General features: G+C 46.8%; 1 protein-coding gene across 4 annotated transcripts in view; it reads left to right on the top strand.

Annotated features, from left to right (window-relative positions):
- AHCYL2 (adenosylhomocysteinase like 2) overlaps positions 1 to 23,168 on the top strand; it is a 438,561-nt gene that overhangs the window by 348,715 nt on the left and 66,678 nt on the right. For all 4 annotated transcript variants that reach the window (XM_078677646.1, XM_078677649.1, XM_078677653.1 and 1 more), the window contains exons 13-14: positions 7,879 to 7,977; positions 20,828 to 20,896. In XM_078677646.1, the coding sequence (XP_078533772.1) occupies positions 7,879 to 7,977; positions 20,828 to 20,896 (168 nt within the window). The remainder of the gene's footprint in view (positions 1 to 7,878; positions 7,978 to 20,827; positions 20,897 to 23,168) is intronic.

Raw genomic sequence — 23,168 nt, 5'->3', positions numbered from 1 at the left:
TGTAAAAGCAAAAGGATATACTTCTTTATTAGCTGTACAGGAGGTTGGGCAAAAATAGAAAAATCTTACTGGTATTCATCAAACTAGCTTCTGGTCTAAATGTGGTATACTGGGTAAGGTTTTTGCATTGTCCGTTATGATTTATTATGTGAAAGGCTAATCTTTGTGCATGCTGCTTCGATTGTAAGGCTGCTCTCAATGAGACAAGCAAAGAAAAACTGTGGTACCAGTCACTTTAGGGTATTTCTCCTTCCTTTCTTATAGCTATACAAGCTTTGTATACAGTATCTGTCAGGAGTTTTACCATTACACATGCTTGCACCTCTGCTGTTCAGTCTCTATATGCCTAAAGTGGGTACAGCTTTATCTATGCCCAATTCCTTATCCCTCAAAGTTTCCTATCTCCTACTCCTTCCAATGTAAAAATTATACTATAATTTTGGCTTACACTCCTACTGGTCTTCGGAGCCCCTTAAATGCAAAAACCAACTTGTTGTTAATGCAGCTAAATCATCAGTGCTAATTAAATCAATAAATAAGCTTTATTCGGTTTTACAAAGAAAAAACTATAAAACCACAGTTTAAAAACAATTGCATAAATTAAACATAGCAAATTCACTTTTTTTGTTAAATATTTTGCATAAAATCGGCATAAACAATAACATCATTTAATTCTATACAAAAGTCCATAGAATTCATCCCACTTAACGATCATTCAGGCCGCCTGACTACCTAATGTCTTAAGTATCAATATGTCAGACCATAAAAACTTGGACACAACAGCAAACTGCCAAAGTACATAGCTGTTGTAAGAAAAGCATCACTGGTCTACATTGTCTAAAATTATATTTTCGCAACACAGGTATTAACAGTTGTTTTTGGGTTTCCATATAAAATGTACCCAAAAAACAAAGTACAGGTTGCATTGTACTGAGACTCCATCACACAGGCATCTGTCAGTTATACAGGACCAGTCATTCTCATTGGCTAGAGTTACAACATGATAAACTATATTGCATCCAAAGCGAGTTCATACAAATCTATTTTGCGTATTGTGCACGTGCACCAGATAAAACTGCACACCTCCAGTCGTTGGCAGAATCTCATGAGATAAAACACTTGGGTTCCCACATTCATTATATCGCTACCTTTCTACCAAGTACATAGACCTAAGTTTAATTTCTGCCTTGGGTCCTCCTTGCAAAGAGGAAGGATCATCAAAAAATCAGGTTGTGCCCGTCTAATACAAAAAGACTTAATGAATTTAGGCCTGGTTTTTTTTCAGGGCTAGGTTCTGGGTGTGCATGCTGCAGTTGGTCTTTGGGAGATCAGATTCCATCCAGAGCCACCTCCTATACTTATTTACGTTTAGTGCTGGAGGACCAAGTGGCCTGTGAAGCTCATATGAACAATCTAGAACTTAAACTGAATTTATTAATTTAGGTCTTTAGACACTTCACTTTATCTATTATTTCAACTTCTTGGTAACAGGTATTCACTGTAATATCTGTGTTTTATTGTTTGCCTTTTCTTTGGGATGTCTGGCCTTTCCCAGCACTCGACCCTTTTAGCTGGAGTTAGTCTAGTGCACTGTTTCTCTCCTTTTAGTATACAGCTGTCTTCATTTCCTTATAGGGCTCTGCGTTCGGAGAGTCAACACCTGGCGGTAGTCCCTAAAATAAAAAGATCACAAAGTGGAGGACGCCTTTTCTCTTATAATGTCGCCAAGTTGTGCAACCGTCTTTCCCTCCATATTTGTCTTGAGACTAACCATTTGGCCTTTCGAAAACTTATAAAAACTTTAATGTTCCTTTAAACAATGTCACTGAGTTTGTGATTGGAGTGCTTTAAGCGCCGGGATGTCTTCAGGTAACCATGAGCTCTACAAATGCGGATTCATTCATGCCAGGCACTTATAAGATCAGAGTTCTGCCTTGTTAAATTTAAAATGTGATCTAGGAGTCCTTACCAGCGTGTTCCCCATTAGGGACAGTTCCTGCTGTCATTATGATTCGTTTTACTGGGAATAAATAACAAACGCATGGGACCTTCTAACTTGGAGTGGGTGTCTAATATATATATATATATATATATATATATATATATATCTATCACTCAGATTTATCAGTACTGAGGCCAAAGTAAATATACTCCTTACATGATTGTACAATAAACACTAAAAATAAAGGTTGTACCTACCATTTAAAGTTGAGAGGTTCGGGCAAATGTAAATAATATGAATGAAAGTGTCTTTAACATTTGTGCGTAACCTGCATCTTTCTTTCTGGAATATATAAGTAAATATACTCCTTACATGATTGTACAATAAACACTAAAAATAAAGGTTGTAGCTACCATTTAAAGTTGAGAGGTTTGGGCAAATGTAAATAATATGAATGAAAGTGTCTTTAACATTTGTGCGTAACCTGCATCTTTCTTTCTGGAATATATATATATTCCAGAAAGAAAGATGCAGGTTACGCACAAATGTTAAAGACACTTTCATTCATATTATTTACATTTGCCCGAACCTCTCAACTTTAAATGGTAGCTACAACCTTTATTTTTAGTGTTTATTGTACAATCATGTAAGGAGTATATTTACTTTGGCCTCAGTACTGATAAATCTGAAAGAAACAGGTTAGTATTAGATTCCTTACCTTAGAAAATCCCCAGGCGTCAGACTGGATCTGGAAATTTTTGAGTAGCAGTACCCTTGCGCGTCAGTAGGTGTCGTCTGCCGCTCCCCATCCGTCGTTGGCGCCGGGATGACGTCGCCAGAGTACTTAGACGCCGCCCAATATGCTGACGTCAGTTCTTCTTCTTTTTTCTGCGCCAGCAAGCGCCGATCCAGAAAAAGTGGTACCCTTAGTCAATTTTTGACTTAACTTTTTCGATCATTTTTGATCCTTTTCGAAGTCTACACGATTCCGACGGTGCTGGTAGGGATGCCTGGGTGTAAACCCTGCGAGGACTGTGACCGACTGATGTCGGTTACTGACCCCCATCGCCGGTGCCTTCACTGTCTGGGCTTCGACGACAAGGCCTGTCCCGACTGCCGAGCCCTGACGTCCAAACCTAGGCGGGAGCGGTCCCGCAAGCGGCTCGAGCTCCAGCGGTCGGCCCCGTGCCGCTCGAGGTCCCGGTCCGGACGGAGGTCGAGGGACCGGTCTCGGGGTCGGAGCCACCATAGCTCCGGGAGTCGTCATCGGTCTTCGGGCTCGAAGTTCTCAGGTAAGCACAAGAAGTCGAAGAGGCCGACTCCCTTCCCCCCCACACTGGTTTTGTCTCCCCTCCTACCGTGGCTTCGGAGGAGGGGGCTACCTACAGTGTGGTGCTAATGAGGGCAGCCAAGGCCTTGGCCCTTGAGCTCCCTGTCACGTCCGTGAGGACTAACCTCCTCACTGAGGTCCTTAAACCGCAGTCAAGCTCGGCTGAGCCTCTGCTGCCGTTTAATGAGGCCTTGACGGACGTTCTTTTGGGCACTTGGTCCAGGCCCGCTACAGGTCAGCCTGTAGATAGGAGCGTGGCCAGACACCACTGCCCGGCTCCGGGTGACCCTTGCTTCCTGTCCTCCAACCCTACCCCCGAGAGTCTGGTCATCCAGGCCTCTAACTCCCAGACCGCATTCCCGACAGCTCCGCCCGATCTGGAATCCCAGATATATGAACAATATGGTAAAAAGGTATTCTCCCTGATTTTGGGACTGCGGTCAGCCAACACCGCATGCCTCTTGGGCCGCTACACCCACTCTCTGTGGGACACGGTTGCGGACGTGCTGCCACAATGTCCGGCGGAGGTCCAGACTAAACTCGCCCAAGCCCTTGCTGAGGGTCGAGATGCGGCATGGTTTTCTATCCGGTGTGGGCTGGATACCACGCACTCGCTGGGCAGAGCGATGGCAACGACGGTGGCGATTCGTCGCCACGCCTGGTTGAGGTCCGCCAACTTTTCGGCTGATGTCCAAATGACCCTTATGGACATGCAGTTTGATGGCCGTCTCCTCTTTGGCGATAAGGCAGACCATGCGCATGAACGCTTTAGGGACTCCAGGGCTACGGCCAAGTCCTTGGGCCTCTCAGCCCCGCGCCAGCAAACGGGTGCCTTTCGTGGCCAAGGAAGGGGCGCTCCCACACGTGCTGCCAGCCACGCACCGCAGCCTAACATCCAGCGCGGTGGCGGCCATGGATACCGCCATGACGGCGGTCGGGGACAACGGCGAGGCCAGTCCGCACCTTCCCCTGCAGCATCCGCCTCTAAGCCCTCCTAGTCCGTGCTTTCAGGCCCATGTGACGCCAGTGGGGGGCAGGGTTCGCCATCACCACTTCCACTGGCGCACTGACACTTCGGACAGGTGGATGCTGCAAATCGTCCGAAGTGGCTACTCCCTCCCCTTCGAGACGACCCCTCCAGCCATGCCACCGCGTGTCGGGGGATCACTTGAAACTTCTACGAGAGGAAGTTATGGCCCTCTTGGCCAAGTGGGCCATCGAGCGCGTTCCTGGGCCAGAAGTAGGGTGTGGTTGTTACTCCCACTACTTTCTGGTACCCAAGAAGGGCAAAGGGGGCCTACGCCCTATCTTGGACCTACGGAACGTCAACGGCTTCCTCCGGAAAGAGAAGTTCAAGATGCTGACACTGGCTCAGGACTTAGCTGCCCTGGACCCAGGAGACTGGATGGTAGCGTTGGACTTGCAGGACACTTATTTTCACATCCCCGTCCTGCCGGCCCACCGGCGCTACCTGTGGTTCACGGTAGGCCACGAGCACTTTCAGTTTACCGTGCTCCCCTTCGGCCTTACGCGCCCCACGGGTGTTCACGAAGGTGATGGCGGTGGTCCCAGCTCGTCTGTGCAGGTTAGGGGTGTCAGTCTTCCCCTACCTCGACGACTGGTTGTTGAAGGCGGGCTCGCCCCAGACAGTAGTCAGCCACCTCCAGACGACGGAAGACCTCCTGCACCAGCTGGGGTTTTCCATCAATGTGCTGAAGTCACACCTGTGTCCCTCTCAGAAGCTCCTCTTCATCGGAGCGGTTCTCGACTCAGCGCAGTTTCGGGTTTATCCTCCCGAGCAGCGGGTTGGGGATATTCAGGCTCTGATCCCAATCTTTCAGCCTTTATCCCGGGTCTCAGTCAGGTTGACGCTGTGGCTTCTGGGGCTGATGGCCTCCTGCATCCTTCTTGTGCATCACGCCAGGTGGCGGATGCGGGCTCTGCAGTGGGACCTGAAGTTTCAGTGGGCCCAGCATCAGGGCAACCTGTCCGACCATGTCCTGATATCAGAGGGCACTGCGAGACAGCTGCAGTGGTGGCTCGCGGACCGCGATTGGGTCAGCGGCAGATCCCTCTCCCTACCCTAACCGGAGCACGTAGTTGTGACGGACGCGTCCCTCCTCGGTTGGGGAGGCCACATGGGAGAGGCGGAGATCCGAGGCCTCTGGTCTCCGGCGGAGTCCCGGCTCCATATCAACCTTCTGTAGCTGAGGGCGATTAGTCTAGCACTGAAGGCATTCCTCCACTCTGTCCGGGGAAGTGTAGTGCAGGTGTTCACGGACAACACCACCACCATGTGGTACTGCAACAAGCAGGGCGGGGTGGTGTCGTGGACCCTCTGCCAGTGGCTGGAACATCAGGGCGTTACCCTGGTGGTTCAACACCTGGCAGGTTCTCTGAACGCCAGGGCGGACAAACTCAGCCGACGGGGCATGATGGATGACGAATGGCGTCTGAACTCGGACGTGGCGCAAGGCCTCTTTCTGCAGTGGGGAGGGCCTTGGTTGGATCTATTCGCCACCGAAGAGAACGCGCAATGTCATCAGTTCTGCGTGTTGGAATTTCCACGGCGGCACTCGCTCGGAGACGCTTTTCGTCGTGAGTGGAGTTGCGGTCTGTTGTACGCCTTTCCGCCTATACCACTTCTGACCAGAGTGCTGAAGAAGACCAAGCGCGACCGGGCCCAAGTCCTCCTTGTGGCTCCGGACTGGGCGCGAAGGTACTGGTATCCCGAGCTACTCAGTATGTCTGTCGATCCCCTGATTCGTCTGCCTCTTCAGGAGGACCTTCTTTCGCAGCATCAGGGGACGGTCCTCCACCCGAACCTGTCCAATCTCCACCTCCATGTTTGGAGATTGAGCGGCGACAGTTGAGGCCATTTGACTTGCCTCCTGAAGTCTGTAATGTGATTCTGGCAGCCAGGCGTCCCTCCACAAAGTTGGTATATGCCTGCAGGTGGAACAGATTTGTGGCATGGTACACAGCAAAGGCTGTGGATCCTCTCTCTGCCCCTCTTTCTGAGGTTCTCCTCTTCCTTCTTTCTCTTGCCCAGCAGGGCTCTGCTCTGGGCACTATCCAGGGCTACCTTTCTGCCCTTTCAGCCTTTTTAAGGCTACCTGATCAGCCATCTTTATTCAAGTCCCCAATTGTAAATTGGTTTTTGAAGGGCATCACACACATGTTCCCTCCTGTTCCATTCGTGATGCCTCAGTGGGACTTGAACCTTGTACTTACTTATCTGATGTGCGCTCCCTTTGAGCCACTTCATAACTGTCCTCTCCGCCTTCTTACTCTGAAGACTGCTTTCCTGGTTGCCATCACCTCTGCCAGGAGAGTGAGTGAGCTCCAGGCTCTTTCTTCCAAACCTCCTTTCCTTTCTGTCCATCCGGACAAGGTTGTGTTGCGGACAAGACCCTCTTTCCTGCCCAAGGTAGTCACAGCCTTCCACATCGGGCAGTCCATCACCTTGCCCACCTTCTTTCCGCCTCCGCATCCCTCAAAGGAGGAAGAGCGGCTCCACCGTCTGGACCCAAAACGTGTGCCCTCGTTTTGTCTGGATCGCACACACCAGTTCCGGGTGGATGACCAACTCTTTGTTGGTTATGTGGGCGCTAAGAAGGGACGGGCGGTGCACAAGCGGACCATCTCTTGGAAGGTCGTGTTGTGTATAGGCATTTTACTCCTTGGCTAAGAAGGATCCTCCTGTTGGGCTGAGGGCCCATTCCACTCGGGCCACGGCGGCTTCTACTGCCCTGGGCCGGGGAGTCCCCTTGCAGGACATCTGTCAGGCAGCTACGTGGGCCTCGCTGCACACGTTCGCAAGACACTACTGCCTGGACAGCCAAGTCCGGAGGGATGGCCTCTTTGGCCGTTCCGTCCTCCAGGACTTTCTGGTGTGATTATTGGTTCGCAGACCCACCACTGGGGTTGGTATTGCTGGGGTATCTATTCTAAGGTAAAGAATCTAATACTAACCTGTTTCTTTCAGATGAACAAGTTACTTACCTTCCGTAACGATATATCTGTAAGAAACAGTAGTTAGTATTAGATTCCTTACCGCCCCTCCATCCTCCCCATTCTGCGAACCCATATCTAGGGTTAAGGTCATCCCCTTTCAGGGCCCTAGTTTCAATGGCACCAGTGTTGGTTTTTAACATGGCTCTGCGTTTCTGGCGCAGAAAAGCTGTGTAAAAGAACTGACGTCAGCACGCGAGGGCAGCGTCTAAGTACTCCGGTGACGTCATCCCGGCGCCAACGACGACGCCAACGACGGACGCGGAGCCGCAGATGACGCCTACCGACGCGCAAGGGTACTGCTACGCAAAAATTTACGGATCCAGTCTGACGCCTGGGGATATTCTAAGGTAAGGAATCTAATACTAATTACTGTTTCTTACAGATATATCGTTACCGAAGGTAAGTAACTTGTTCTTTCAGGACGGTGGATAGAATGGGGAAATAAATTGATTTTGTTTTAATAGTATGAATGTATAAAACTTTTTAACTGTGAATTGAAATTAGATTAATTCAAGTCGTTTTATGCTATATGGTTATCAAAAATGTTAATTGACCATAAACAAATGTCTGAGACCTTTGTGTGTTTCAGGCAAGTTTACGCACTCCGGAGCTGACTTGGGAACGTGTAAGGTCTCAGGTAGACCACGTGATCTGGCCAGATGGGAAGAGAATAGTGCTGCTGGCAGAGGTAAAGTACAAGGGACTTTGTAAATTATTTTCATCTCTTTAGTTTCCAGTTCATGGAGGTTGTTTGTTTCTGGTGGGATAGTATTTAAAGGCAAATATTCTTCCTGGCTGAAGTAGGGCATACTGTTTTCACACCTTAAAATAATTACTTACACTGTAAAAATCTATAGACTCTTGCTGTGGTTTGTGGAAACAGTTTGGCATAAGAAGATACTATTGAAAGCTATCAAAGATGTGGCCTAACGGCCAGAGCTGTCAACCTTGAAACTGGGGACCTGGGCTAGAGTCTCGGCAGGGACGCTCAGCATCCTGGGATTCTGGGCTTATCACTTCATTTCCCTGTGCCTAACAAAATGCATGTGTCCGTCTGTAACACAACTGGTGCTCATGTCAAGTGCTCTGATACTTTCAGGTCAAGTTCGCGCTATATAAAAACTAAAAAAGGAATATATATGAAACTCTGACATAAATGGTAAAGTTGCGAGGGTCCTGATTATACAAGGAATTAAAACGTAGGTACATCTACATTGAAGAAGGCAATTAGGCTTGCATAGAGAAGGGCTTTTTAGGGAGTTTAGAAAAGTGCAAAGATTGACATACACAGTAAGTCTTAGTACTAATGTCTTACCACTCACAGTAAATTGTGAGTAGTATAATGTTCCGGATGTAGTGGGAAGACCTAGGAAGAGGAACAGAAGACAAAGCTGGAGAATCTCGGAGTGCTGGGATGCAATTGTGTGATATATATATGATGCAACTTGAAAATGAAGAGCTAGGTGACTGAAAAGTATGAGAGACTTTACCAATAAAGATTTCCTAGCAATAACCCTGTTACCGCTATATCCTCAAAGGCTTTACTTCATGATGGAGATCCCATGTCCTCTAATGAGGCAGTCTGATTTATCCTTTTAAAATAAATGTAGTGAGTCTGGTCAGGCTCTCAGGATGGCAGACTCCTATTCCTAAGGATGCTACATGATTCTTGTGAATAGCCAGCTTTCAGTAAGCTAGAAATCTCCAGAGGGATCCAGGAGCATGGCGGCTGCAGCTATGGTCATCACGATCCAGCTTGTGCTGTCATTTTACCTTCATTGTTTTGCCTCCTGATGGGTGGTTGGGTGGTGTGGGGAAAGACCAAGCCTGAGGCAGGGCACTGTCCCCCGAGAAGAGCAGAATGCAGCCAGAAGTCAGACCGCATATTCAGGGTGATTTACATCAACAAAAAGGGAGGCATAAGCATTGCAAGTACATGCACTCTGCTTCCAATATGTATACACCAAACGATCAAACGTGAGGGAATGCAATGTACCGTGCGGTATCTAAACAATTATGTCCGCCTGGAAGAAACTCATGATTCTTTTTAATGGACTCTCACTCACTGTCGGTTTTATTAATGGCATGCTTCATCATTGAGCCCTCACCCAGATACTCACAAGTTCCTGAGGGGGCTCAAACGTGAATGATTCAAGGGACATCTTGATGGTTACCTTTTTGGGATCTATATAATAAAATTACCTAGGGGTTCTTTGACCAATATCAGTCAGTTACAACTCTCTCTCGGTCAAAATTCAAATGAATGGATTGCACTCTGGGCACAATGTCATCCACCGGGAATGCGCCGGTATGGCTCGTTGTACTGGTACTTCTTCCGCTCTCTCTCTAGAGCCCCTTTTACAAAAGATCAGAGTTAATTAAGCGATCGGTCCGCACTTCAACACTTTAAAACTCTCAGAATTTGCAGACAAGATTAATATCTCTGGAATCTTGAAAAAATTGGATTCCTGGTGGATGTGTCTAACCGCGAACCATGGTGGGTGTGTGATACCAGAGCTCTGCCAGCTATCCAGTAACAACTATCTGGTCGGGAAACTCACCATCTCTCTAAAAGACTGGTACCTTGCCCAGAGGAGGCGGTTGTGAGGCCTGGCTCGGTGAGCCATGAGGCTGGCAGAAACCGAGCAGACTCTGTGAAGAGCAAGTTCACAACTGAGGAAGCAGCAGGCTGGACCTGGCACCACTCCCGAGGGGCGAACACCAGAGGGGATGCCAGCTCAAATCTGTAAGTCTGTGCGGGAGCTATAACTTGGTGAAGTTTATAAACGGGTGACCCAACCTGGTGTGCCATGTGTGTACATGCGGCCAGGCGTGGGTGTCGCTGATTGAGACCCCATACCGGGTGTGGCCTGTGTGTACATGCGGCCAGGCATGTGTAATCGCTGATGGAGACCCCATAATGGGATCTTCCTGGCTAGGAGAAACAGAATGGCCTCTGCGGAGTGCAAACCCACGACCTGAGAAACAGCAGACTGGATTCAGCCTCCCCAATATCCCCTCCCCTTTGATTAGCAAAGATAGGGGCGAAGATAAGCCCAGTGCACCTGGGAGGGAATGTCAGACCACCGCGACCCATACTTTAGGCTTGTGGTTTGACCTCGCACAGACGATCTGAACCAACTACCCAGTCCCTTACCTCTTACTTGTGTATATAAGACAAGCAAGAAAAGCTGGGGCACAGGTGGGAAGGTCCTGGGTGTTCGGAAAGGGAAGGTCCTGCTATAGGGACAGCTGCTGCACCTATAGAACGGAGGGAGAATGTCAGTAATGGCATTCTAGGATCTGAATCCCTTGCCTTTTCAATTACATTGGCGCCTCATCAGTCCTTTAAAGGCCTTCTAGTTTATAGGCCACCTGGACCGCCTGGAACTTTTTTCGATGAGCTCCAGTCTGCAATCTCGGTTTTGGCCTTGAAAGCTGAGCATTGTATTTTGGCCGGGGATTTTATTTTTCACATGGATGAGCGATCAGACCCTGATACAATTAAATTGCTCGAGGTCACGGCCACTTTTGGCCTGATCCCGCATCTTCTTGGACCAACGCACGATAAGGGCCATACTCTAGATCAGGTCTTCTCCACGTCCCCTTTGGAGGTGACGGCTCTCGTACCAGTGCTTTGGTCAGATCATAGACTGGCCAAATTCTATATTCGGGGCGTGATGAAACCTCTTAGCACCGCTCCTAAGCAGCAAGGCCGTGCTCCTAGGGCGTTTCATCGAGTGACCCCAGACATGCTGGCTCATGCTGCTCTGGATCACCCTTGCCCCCTCACGGGAGATCTGGAGAGGGACTTGGATTCCCTGCAAGTGTGGCTATTGGACAGACTAAATGATCTAGCCCCTGTGATGGCCCCACGACTAACACCTAAGCGGGTTTCTGCCCCCTGGTTTACTGAGGCGCTGTCGGTCTCTCGACGGCAGTGTAAGGTTGCTGAAAGAGCCTGGCGCTCACGGTATGACCATGTGGCAAGGCTTGCCTATAGGACTGTGGTTAAGACCTATCATCGGGATATCCTCCTGGAGAAAAAAAAGCTATTTTGCAAGGAGGATAGAGGCCGCTTCTAACTCCTGTAAGGAGATTTTTACAATCGTCGGGGAATTCACGGCCCCCCGTTCTAACGCGACTCAGGCTGTTCCTTCGGAGTCCTGGGCTTCTGATCTTGCAAATTTCTTTACCAACAAGATAAAATTGATCCAAGACTCCTTCCCTCTGATGGCGACTGCAGTTTCGGCCAGCCCCGAAGACGGATCAGCTTTCATGGCCCCTTTGGGTCCAGCTATGGCCGTTTTTCCACCGATCTCAGTCCCTGTTTCATTGGCACTTATGGGCAATCTCAAATCTGGGTCGCCTCTTGACCCATGCCGGGCCAAATTCTTGGCAAAAGTTATAAATCCGCTGGCGAACCCACTCTTGAACCTCTCTCTGAGTCAGGGAGTGGTCCCGCAGGCCTCGAAGCAAGCAATGGTCATTCCTTTGCTTAAGAAGCCTGGTCTTGATCCGGAAGCTCTGGCCAACTACAGGCCTATTTCTCTCCTCCCTGCGCTTACGAAAATTTTGGAGAAGCATGTGCACACGGTGCTTTCTAATTTTTTAGAATCCCATAACATACTGCACGCTACTCAATCTGGCTTCCGCCCCAATCTAAGCACCGAGACGGCGCTCTTGGAGGTGTCTGAAGCCATAAAAGAGGTACTTGACTCCGGGGGAAAAGCCATGCTTGTCATGCTGGATCTGTCGGCGGCCTTTGACACCGTCCCCCACGAGGGTCTTCTCGCCAGACTCTGAGATCGGTCTGAGGGGGACGGTGCTCAGCTGGTTTAGATCATTTCTGGCTGGTCTTCGACAAACGGTCTGGGCCTCCCCTAACTCGGCCGTGATGCCGCCTCTGGGAGTCGGAGTTCCGCAGGGCTCTGTGTTGAGCCCGACTCTTTTTAACATCTTTATGACCCCTTTGGCGGCATTGGCGGAGTCTTTTGGGGCCCAGATCGTATCTTATGCCGATGACACCCAGCTCCTCTTTTCGTGTAAGAAGGGAGGAGATTTTGATGGAGAGAGTATACGGGAGTGCCTTGGGGCTGTTTTTAAATGGTTCCAGCTGAACAGCCTCAAGTGCAACTCAGATAAATCTGAGGTACTCTTCTTCGGCTGTCCATCGGATCCGGATTGGCAGGTATGGTGGCCTGCGAATATGTTCCCTCCGTCCTGTTCGTCCCAGCTGGCTAAGAACTTGGGAGTCAAGATGGACAAGGGTCTGACGATGAGATCTCAGATCCTTGGTTTAACGGTGTAGGAGAGTAGGGTCTGCTATCCTATGGTCACCCCAAATTTTTGCTTTTTGCTTCACTGGTTTATGACTTAATGTGGCTGTGGGCCTGCTAATCAGACCCACAGCCTGCTGTTCTCTCTCTAAATTGTTACCCATGTACTTTAGGTGCATAACGACATTGGAACTGGTTCACCTTATTGGCCCCTGTAACAGTGTACCCAGGTACCCAGGGCATAGGTGCTTCCAAGGCCTACCAGGGGCTGCAGCATGTATTGTGCCACCCCTGGCCTGGCCTCCATATTTGACACAACTGGCTTATCACTCAGCTGGGGTAAGTCAGTGTAATCACCCCTTACTTAGGTGTAGTATGCCTATACCTAACCTAAAATGGACACATATATCCCTATCAGCCACTCCTATGGAAGGCCTCATCAATCCTGGAGGCAGAGTGCTTGGGAATATGTGAGATAGTGCTCTGGCATGAGCTGAGCCTGTCTGCAGCTTTCGGAACCAAGTCCTTTAGCTGTTTCATGATACTGCCATACCATATACTCTTAAGTGCATTATGAACCTCGCGGTTAAATGCTATCTTTGGTTTGGCTTTATCAAAACATGTCGAGTAAGGTGTCATACGAATTGGAATACTACCCCCTCGCCAGTTCTGGCGACGGGGGTAGCATTCCACCCTTCTAGAGGGACACGACATGTACCTAGCCTGAACCCCGGTTAAAGTTAAACAGAGCCTCAGCATCACAAAATGGATGCTGCCACCACAGACACAAGTCTGACCTCCTGCTGCTGGGAGTCCTTCCAGCGAGGGCAGCTTGGACAAAGGGTTTCCTGCCTGGGGAGGTGCTAGCACCACCCCAGACAGGATTTTGTGTATTGGGTAGGACAGGGCTGAATAGAATCAGACATGCCTGGGGCACACAAGGTGTCCCTGTGCATAGGCCAGTTCAAACCGGTGCTGGGGCTTTCCAGCCCCAGTCCTGGCGCGAAACTGGACAAAGGAAAGGGGGTGTAACCACCCCCCTTCCTGGTTCCACCCAGAGGAGGGACCTAGTAGGTGATCCGGCCCCCCAGATTCGAATAAGAGTGGGAGCTGTGTCCTGAGACTTCAGATCATCCTGAATCAACTTGAAATACAGAAGAAGACTGGACTTCGACATTCTGCTGCACAGAAGACGGAAGAGAATCTCCCTTGTGGCCAAGGAGTGACCACCCTGTGAATACAGGCACCAACCAGCAACTCGACGTCTGCTTTGCCGCCGCCTCCCGCCGGAGACCGAGCCCAGAGCCCGACAAGACCCAGACTCCCAGACATCTCCCAGCCTGATCCACAGTCCCTGCAAAGAAGGGACCCGTGGAGGCACCGAGAGACGTGGGACCGGATCTCTTGGAAGACCCCCAAAACGCTGACTGCGCAGCATCAGAGGCACCCTCGACGCTGTGCTTTGGGGTTTGAGAAGCCCCAACCTCGAGCAGCCCTTGCACCGAAGATCAGCCCCCCAGCATCTCCACGATCTGCGTGGGGCCCTTTTGCACTGTGCCACTCGACGCGCCATCCCGTCCACTTGCCACGTGGCTAGCGGCCATCTTGGCGACGAAACCTTCAACTTACACTGCGGGTCTGGTTGCTCCAGACTTGCCCTCGCGCCTGTAAAAGGGAGCACCTGCTCTGACCTTGCTGGTCCGAGTAACAAGCCTTTTTCGATTCCTGCGTGGCTTGCATTAGCCAAGGCCTGTTTGCTCCAATCAAGTTGCCGACACCGCCAACAGCGAGAAGCCTGTGTGGGACAGCTCGTGATCGACTCCTGGACGTCCTCGACCCCTCGTGTCCACGTGGCTGCAGAGAGAAGCTACACCTCAACGCCTGCTTGCACCCGACATCGCCTGGTTCCAGTCTGGTTCCACGGTAGTCACTGGCTAGCGACTTTGAACATTGTCCCCTCTGCTTTCAGGTCTTCACCTCTTCAGATCCACCCCTGGATCCACCGGAACTCTTCACATCGAGCCGCCTGCAGCATCTTCAGCTCCAAGCACCATCGACCTGCGTGACGAAACCCGACACTACTTCGACCCTGTGCATCCGCTTCCTGTGGGTGAGGTAACTCAGCAACGCCGGTGTTCCCACACTGGTATGCACCTCTAGTGTCTGTGTCTAAAATGTCATCCTTCTAGGTCACTCGGAAGGTTCCTTAATAACTAACTTTGTAACTTTTACGCACCATTGACATTGCATTGGTAAAGCGTGCACTTTCCGCACTGCACCCGAGTCCCGCGGGCCTTTCCCGACTTCTTCACTGCTAGTCCCGAACAGCTCCAGCGATGCCCTAGGCCTCTTCACTTTCCCCATAGTGGTTCTTATACCACTATTTTAGTATATGGTTTAGCTGGCCCCTAGGGCTCATCCATAATTGTGCAACTTTTATGTATTTAAACTGTTTTGTTTTAACGCATTTGCTTCTGTGCTCATAAAGAGTATCAGGGTTATTTGTAGAAATAAATCTATATATATTTTCAATATATATCTGTGTGGTGTCCTTTCATTTGGTATTCAAGGGATTGTGTATGGTAAAACCGCTTGCTTCACATGCCTTTACAGAGTTTAGCCTAAGACTGCTTAGTCCATGCTACCCCTAGGATAGCTTGTCTATAAGGTTGACTTTACAACCTACACCATAAGGGTTGCTTGGCATGGTACAAGGTGATCACTAAACTAGTGAGCATCATATACCAGGCCAACTTCTCACAAACGGGAACATGTTTTGGTCTTCTCAAGATGCTCCGGAAGTTTCTGCCTCTACTCTCGGAGGAGCATAGGAAGATGACAGTGCAGGCCTTGATTGGCTCAAGATTGGATTATTCCAACGTCCTCTATTTGGGCCTGCCGGAATATCTACTGCAGCGGCTGCAGGTGGTTCAGAATGCGGCCGTGAGGGCCATTTATGGCCTTAATAGGCGAGCCAGTGCCGCTGGCCTCTTGCAGTCGCTCCACTGGTTGCCTATCCGGAAGCGGATTGCCTTCAAGGCCCTGACTTTGGCCTACAAAGCTCTTCATGCTGTGGGAGCGCAGTATCTCCAAAGGAGACTTGCTTTCTACCACCCGGCCCGATCTTTAAGATCTGAATCTTTGTTTCTTGCGGTGGTCCCGCGAGTAAAAAGGGCTCGCATTGGTGGCCGCTCCTTTGGGTTGCTGGCGCCACAGTTGTGGAACACTTTGCCTTTGGCGTTACGTGGTGCCACTAATTTGCTGACTTTTAGAAAGGGCCTCAAAACCTGGCTGTTTGCCCTCTAGGCTTTTTTCCCTGTTGTTCTGTGTTTTTTTATCTGTTTTTTTATTACTGTGTTGTGTTATTCTGCTACAGGTTCTCAATAAAAGTGCTGGGACACTCTTTTTGAGTAGCCGTGCGCTATACAAGACAATATATAACATAACATAACAGTAATAATCGGAGCAGGTATTCCACCCACTAAATAGCCCTTACGTGTATACCTGAAAGAAGGAGTGGGTGCATCTATAGGCTTGTCCGAGAGTGAGGCGTGGATTGGGGAGATGGGACACATCTGAACCCCAAGGGCAGCCTGTATTTATAATATATAACAGATACACAAGTAAGCAACATGCACTCCACAGTATAAAAGAGAATGCAAAAAGCAATGACCTGGGATAAATAAAGCACTGTAATAGGCTGCCCATGAACGTATACCAGTTATCACTGATATCCAGTCAGAACCTCCCATCAGATCCATTAAATATAAAAGCAGCCTTCTATTCCGGATCCAGGTGGACCTCGATACTTCTTTTAGGAATCATTACGCACAACTCTACGGTCCAGCAGCACAGGCTGACCCGTTGAGTGTCAGGGTTCCTCAGTGGCCTGCTTCGTATACCCCTAGAACAGAGAAATTACCTCTGAAATCCTCTAACAGAGCAAGAGATAACACAAACAATACATCTGTTGGCCAAAACCCAGGTGCTGAGATCGGATGGGCTACCCACAGATTTCTGTGCTGCATAAGAGTCCCCATTGGCTCCTAAGCTGCTCACTTTATACAAATCCGCTTGAGCAGGTGAAATCCTCTCTGCTAGCACCTGAGAGGCACTGGGCACCTTCATCCTGAAGTTCGGGGAAAGAACCTACTGAGACTACGTCATACAGTACGCTTTCAATCTTAAACACAGATTAAAAGTTATTAAGTAAGTTATCTGGTAGATGGACTACTTCCCCTGGTACCGGAACTAGTTCACGTAGACAAGAATGGGGTTTTCTCTTTCCAAAACACATCTTTGAACATGAGACGGCTATACCAGGTCATGGAGCAGTCCCCAATACGCTGGCCCCACATATAGTCTCTCTGTAAGCAGATGATATACGGCTCTATACACAAGATGTACGTTCTAGTCTGATCAAAAGATAACTTTTTGCTCACTTTTGTGATGTTTCGGGTCTACCAGTCAATTATTCTAAATCAGGAGTCTTTCCACTGCCTCATTCCAAACTCCCTCACTCACTACTAATAGAAGGGAAAAGGCTCAGATGGGACCCACACACCTTCAAATACCTAGGTATTCATGTCTATCATAAAGAACGGGACAAGCTGTACGGTAACCTACACCGTGCTAGTAGATCTCTGTGCTCCCAGATAACATTTTGGACCAAACTCCCTCCCTCGGTGGACAGACATCAAAAATGGTGATGCCCCAGAGGCTCCTGTATTATTTTACTAACTTCCCCTTCATATTGTAAGAGAAACTTATTCAAGGTGCTGGACAGACTTCTGGGCCAATTGATATGGGTTGCTGGCAGGCGTGGAGTGGCTTGTGGCAACTTGAAATTGCCAGAAGACAAGGGATCCTGGGGGCACCTGCCTTTTGAAAATATTATTTAGATGCACAATGACTGTCAAATAGACATTTGGGAGCGACATCTCTCATCCAACAGCAAATTACTGAGGGCAGTGTGCATGCCTTGTTCTTCCCAGGCTCACAATGCCACCACCCGCTACCTATATTGCCCTCCACAGCCCTGAACGGCTGGAAAGGAGTATTGGCATGACTGCAAACTGTGGTCCCCTATGCCCCATCGATCCCACTGTCGGGAATTTTTGCTGGTGCAACTTCACTGACACACCGCAAACTCTGGCTGTGGTAAGCAGCTGGTGTTGACACAATAGGCAACCTCTTCTCTGAAAGCACACAAATGCCCTTCCCCTCATTGGTGGAACAATGGAACCTCCCTGGGCGGACAATGCTTACTCTATGGTAGAATACATAGAGCATTACTGCTTTATCAGTGGGTGCTCTAGCGCATACTATATACAAGATTGGATCAGGGTGCTACACGATTACATGACTATATAAAGCCCTATTAGAGGTCATGGGCGAGTGTGGTATACGGTATTAGGTTGCTGTTTACATAATAAAGAATGGCAAAAATCCTTCAGTTACCCCCACCGGACGGGTCTCATGCAACGCCCAATTTAAATGTGTCCAATTGAATATCCTCCATAGGGCCTACACCCTACATGCATATTTGGAAGAAGCAAGTGTGTTTCAGTGCCTACAAGATATTTTCAGTAAAAGGTAGATTAAATGCTTTATGGCTATTGAAAACAATACAGAATTTCCACAATAGAACGTTTCCTATACTTGCAGCAGAGATTGTTGACTTTGCATCTAGAAACATGAAATGGACAATGAGCGACTGCACTCCCTCTGAGCACCTCCTTCAAATGGACTTCTCTCCCAGTGCTTAGTCTCTTAGATATAGCACACACGTCGCAGCATGGAGTTATCAAATACCCTTACTTGACACACTGGGAAAAAGACTTTAACATCCCCTACGATCCTAAATAACAGGAAGATATTTTTACATGAGCAAGTACCTGTGAGAGGCATTCTCAATGAAAAAAAGTAATATGCAAGATCCTTTATAGATAACACTGTACTTTAACTACAAAAAAAATCAACTGTAAAAATAAATCCTACCCAGACTGCTAACATTTGATTGCCACAGTTTGTACTTCACAGGACTTTATATGATCCTCTTTAGGTGGCATATTTAGTTGTGATCTAGGCTTTTCAGTCAGTGCATGTAGATTCGATAAAAACAAAAAGTAGCTGTGGTTTAACAATCACACCTCATTAAAATATATAGTTAATGTGAGTAGAGTGCAATGATGGCAAATATATTTGGGATGGTGTTTATTTTGGTATCCCACACCTTACTACCAAAGGTGTGAGCTCATGTTAGACCAAAAGATCCAATGTGTACAAATTTCAAAGAAGGAAACCATAGCACTCAGTCATTAGTCTAAATATGTCATAAGGTCCAAACACTATGGGCTCGTGTTTAACAAAAACTTTTATTAGATATATCGAGGATATTGTGATCATCAGTACTCTCACATTTTCATCCCTTGAAACTGGAGAACAGCCAACATTTGTTTTTCTCAGGCAGTGACTTTTTCACTCCTTGCTTCGTCGTATAGGAGTGTATTATGGTCTCCATTTCTCTTTAAATTTTGCTTGACCTATACTTGCCTATGATGGCACATCGTCCTACTGCGGTCTGACGTCCGGACCTTTGGATACTTTTGAAAGATTTCACAAAACCATAGTTTATACCAATCTCTGAAACACGGTGTGCTCCAATTCTAAAGGACTATACTGGAAGTCGTGTTTTTGATCTATCAGCCATAATTAATATTCGACATTTAAAGCAACGTCCACTTATGTTTATTCAGTGACCTGACCTATACTTGAGCAAGGAGTGAGGCTCTACCTACAGGACACGACCTTCTGTGTGAACCTTACTCTACTTCAAATGACTGGATTTGTATCTTCTTCATTATAAGTCACATTCTGCAGAGGAGCCATTCCTGAGCATTACTACAAATACCCATTATTCCAGATAGGTCTTCGCACACAGAACTTTTTGACCTTAATCAAGCCTTGAAAATGTCACTGCGTGACGAAACACGTGTCAGCATTTGCCCAGTGTCGAAGGATAAAAATTGTGAATGTATTGAAGATTACAAAATCCTCTATCTCTAATAAAGGTTTTTGTTTAACACAAGTCCTTACTTTTTGAACCTAATGAAATATTTTAGACAAATGACTAAGTGCTATGGTTTCCTTCTTTGAAAAGTGCATGTATATTGTACTGCTGACCAGCTACCAAATGTTTTTCACTAGTTGCTTTACAGGTAACGGGTATTCTGTTTGAGGACTGTGTACAGTACCTAAATGCTTTACATTTCTGAGTGGGGCGTTTGGGGGAAGCAAACCAATCTGGCCGCAAAGGTTGAAGCAGAGTCTGCTAAACTTCTGTGTGCAGTATTTTTTGGATCTTGGTGATATTCTGTCTGAGCTTTTATGTGATTTTCCTTTTACTGCATCTTTGACCGATTTGTGCTGGTTATTGTATTGCATTGATATTTGTTCCAAATAGCTTTAGTAAGATTGACACAGGCTAAGCTTAGCAGCCTTATTTACATAGAATTGGAGTAAGTTCCACGATTTCGCCATTACACAAGTCTCACAGCAAAGTGGTAGGGTGTCTCATTTTTGACTGGTTACACTGCAATGGTTTTGTGACCTCGGACTGTGCTTTGTATTTGGTGGCTTCATTGGCATTTCATTCCCCAGATAACAAACAGTTGATTCTGTGTATCACTGGTAATGGAGCAAGTTCTTACCCAACTCTTTCCAGACCTGATTAAGTTTGGCCCTGTTTTATCAGAAATGAGACCGCATTCAACACTACTCATTGTCCTCAATTTATTAATCATGTTGGTTCAATAAAGACATTTTAAAATAAAACACCTATCTCACCTTTTTGGGTGTTTTTCAGTTTCGTTGAAGTCAGATAATGTTACTTAAGAAATCAATATGTTAGCTGTGTTAGAACTATATTAGCTTGAATAATAAAATCTAAGGTTATTGAAGGTGGAAGTTCATAATATTGTGGTGGTCGTAGCGATCAACAACAATATAGAATCCACAATATCAACTACCACAATATAATCGAGGTAAGCAAATATGGAGTACAGAATAGCAAATTTATAATTTCCTACATGTACTTACATTCACAGCCTTGTTGTAGTTGATGTGTGAACAAAATATTTTTGAAGATTGATATAATTGACCTCTGTATGAATACTCACTGCTTTGCCTCTGCACTTTGCCCTATGAAATGAGGATTTTTCTTATGTTCACTTGAACCTTGTCTGCTTCCTCCAACAGGGCCGCTTGTTGAATCTGAGCTGCTCCACTGTTCCTACATTTGTCTTATCCATTACAGCCACCACTCAGGTGAGTCTGTCCTCTTCAGTTCGTGTCTTAATATTTTGAATTTTTGTAAAAGACAATTAAAACTGTAATTATTAATGTTAGCCTTTCTTTTATGTATAACTTTTTGCCAGACCTTTGTTTCACAGCATGGAAAGATCAGCTGATTGAAATGTCGTGGAAAATTCCTTCATGTCCTGGGCTGGTGCCGCTAGTACAAACTAGAGGTCAGCCGACCTACCTCTTAAAGTGCTAAACATAGAATTGGCAGGCATAATTCCGCGATCCCCTGAGCACTTGTTATAAAATGTGTATCATACCTTTCGGTTTTCAGAAATCCAATTTTAAATGTATAAAAGCAAAGTTTTTCAAGGCTGTAATGCTCAATTTAAATGTTTTCTCTTAAAAACAAAGAACGTTTTCAAAGTGACAAAACCTTTCCACAAACCTTTTGTTAAAGAAAATATGTGGGCAAGGAATGTTAGTGGATCTTACTGAAGCCATTTGGAACAAAAATCAATGTCCTACAATGACTGCAAGACTCCTTACTTGGGCGATCTAGAGAGATCTTATTGAGATATGTACTGATGCTCCTTGTTTAGGCTGGGATCTAAGACATAGAGGATTGGTTGGGCTGCCAAATGCCCACTGTCATGAGCAGGTCGATGTCGAGCCACTCAGCATTGAAGCATACATCTCCAAAAAGGACGACGTTGAGCAGATCTCTGTACCTTTCCATGCTGTCGCCAAACCCTCAGACTCTGAATAATCCATCTATATTCTCCGTCTCAACCGAGCATCTCCCATGGTTATTTCACTGGCACTGATCTCTCTCATCCCTGCAGCTATCTCAGCCCCGCTGCTGAAGAACCACTACCTCCAAAAGTTCCTGAATCAATCTGCTTTCAAATGACTTTAAATGTCTTTACTAACCTTTTCACAAGGCAGAAAGTCTCTGGCCATTAGACGAGACTTTAGAAATTAAATAGACAATCTAGAAGAGCTAAATATAATTTCCCAAGGTTCAGAATATGTTAGTGGTCATAAAACATTTCCACTCATCTTGGTCATCCATCGGAGTTTACTCTCCTACCATGTCTTAGCTCTCCGATAAAACGGTCTCTCCGATAGGTGACATACTTGTTTAATAAGGTGGGAACAAACTTAATCTGCCTATGGCAAATCTTCAAACGACGAAGTGCACTGCCTCAAGAACGGTTATTCCGTTGGTCCCAGGCTTCTCTCTTAACTCTGGCTTCTGTCAGATGTGCACTAGCTAATCCTAAAAATATTAAAGTACAAACATCTGGATTAGGATGCACTTTTTCCACGCATGGATCCCCAGCCATACTCTTAATGCTTTGCAGCAGGAAAGCACCATCCTGCTTGTCCAACTTCTACTGTCTACGAGTACAAGGCAATGCCTTGCAAGATATCGGTGTTTCTTGTGGAACTCCTGTGAACACTTGGCTGAAGAGCTTCAGTGAGAGCCCCGGAAGGACTTTAGATAAGTCTTTCATGAAGGCATGATGGTTTCAAACCAAGAGATCAGTGCTGCAGCTGACCTCTCAGATCTAACAGCACACTGTCAGCCCTGGTTTGGCTATCAGACGTTCATCCTGGCTCAAATTTACTGGATTGAAACCCGAAGTCATGCAGAGAATACTAAATCTTCCTTTCTCTGTGACTTTGTGGAATCCATCTCGTAGCAAAAGACTATTCAAAGCTGAAATTAAAGTGAGAACTTCCTTTAATTATATTGGAAAACTATAGGTACAGCAGAGCAGTGAGACCAACCTTATATGAAGCAGGAGCCATATTTTAATAAGGAACATTTAACAATACTGCATAGCCCAATCCTATGGAACAAACAACAACAAATGAGCAAAGGTAATTTAACACAAGTAAACAAAAGAAACAAACCCCGATTAAATTCTATACACTTGTAAACTTGAATTAATTACGACAATCCTGTTAACGTTCCAGGTCTGTCTATCTTACAATTTGTCAGATCCCTGAACCCTTTAATCACTTTACAAGGTTCGCTAAATTGAGAAAAATCATGAGCGTTCTTAGATAACTTGACTTTTACAACATCATAAACCTTGAGGTAAAAGATTTAACCATTTTGCGGAGGTCATACAGTTCTTTTCTCTTCTGCTATTGGAGTTTCTTGATTTTCCTTCGCTAACCAGTCCTTACACTTCGGGAAACTCCTTTCAGTAAGTACTAATCCATGCAAGACACACCTTGGAACACAGTCTACATTTTTTAAACTGTACAAATTGACATGTCC

This window comes from Lissotriton helveticus, chromosome 1_1 (genome assembly GCF_964261635.1).
Source record: "Lissotriton helveticus chromosome 1_1, aLisHel1.1, whole genome shotgun sequence".
Classification (NCBI taxonomy): Eukaryota; Metazoa; Chordata; class Amphibia; order Caudata; family Salamandridae; genus Lissotriton; species Lissotriton helveticus.
This window is presented reverse-complemented; position numbering and strand designations above follow the sequence as displayed.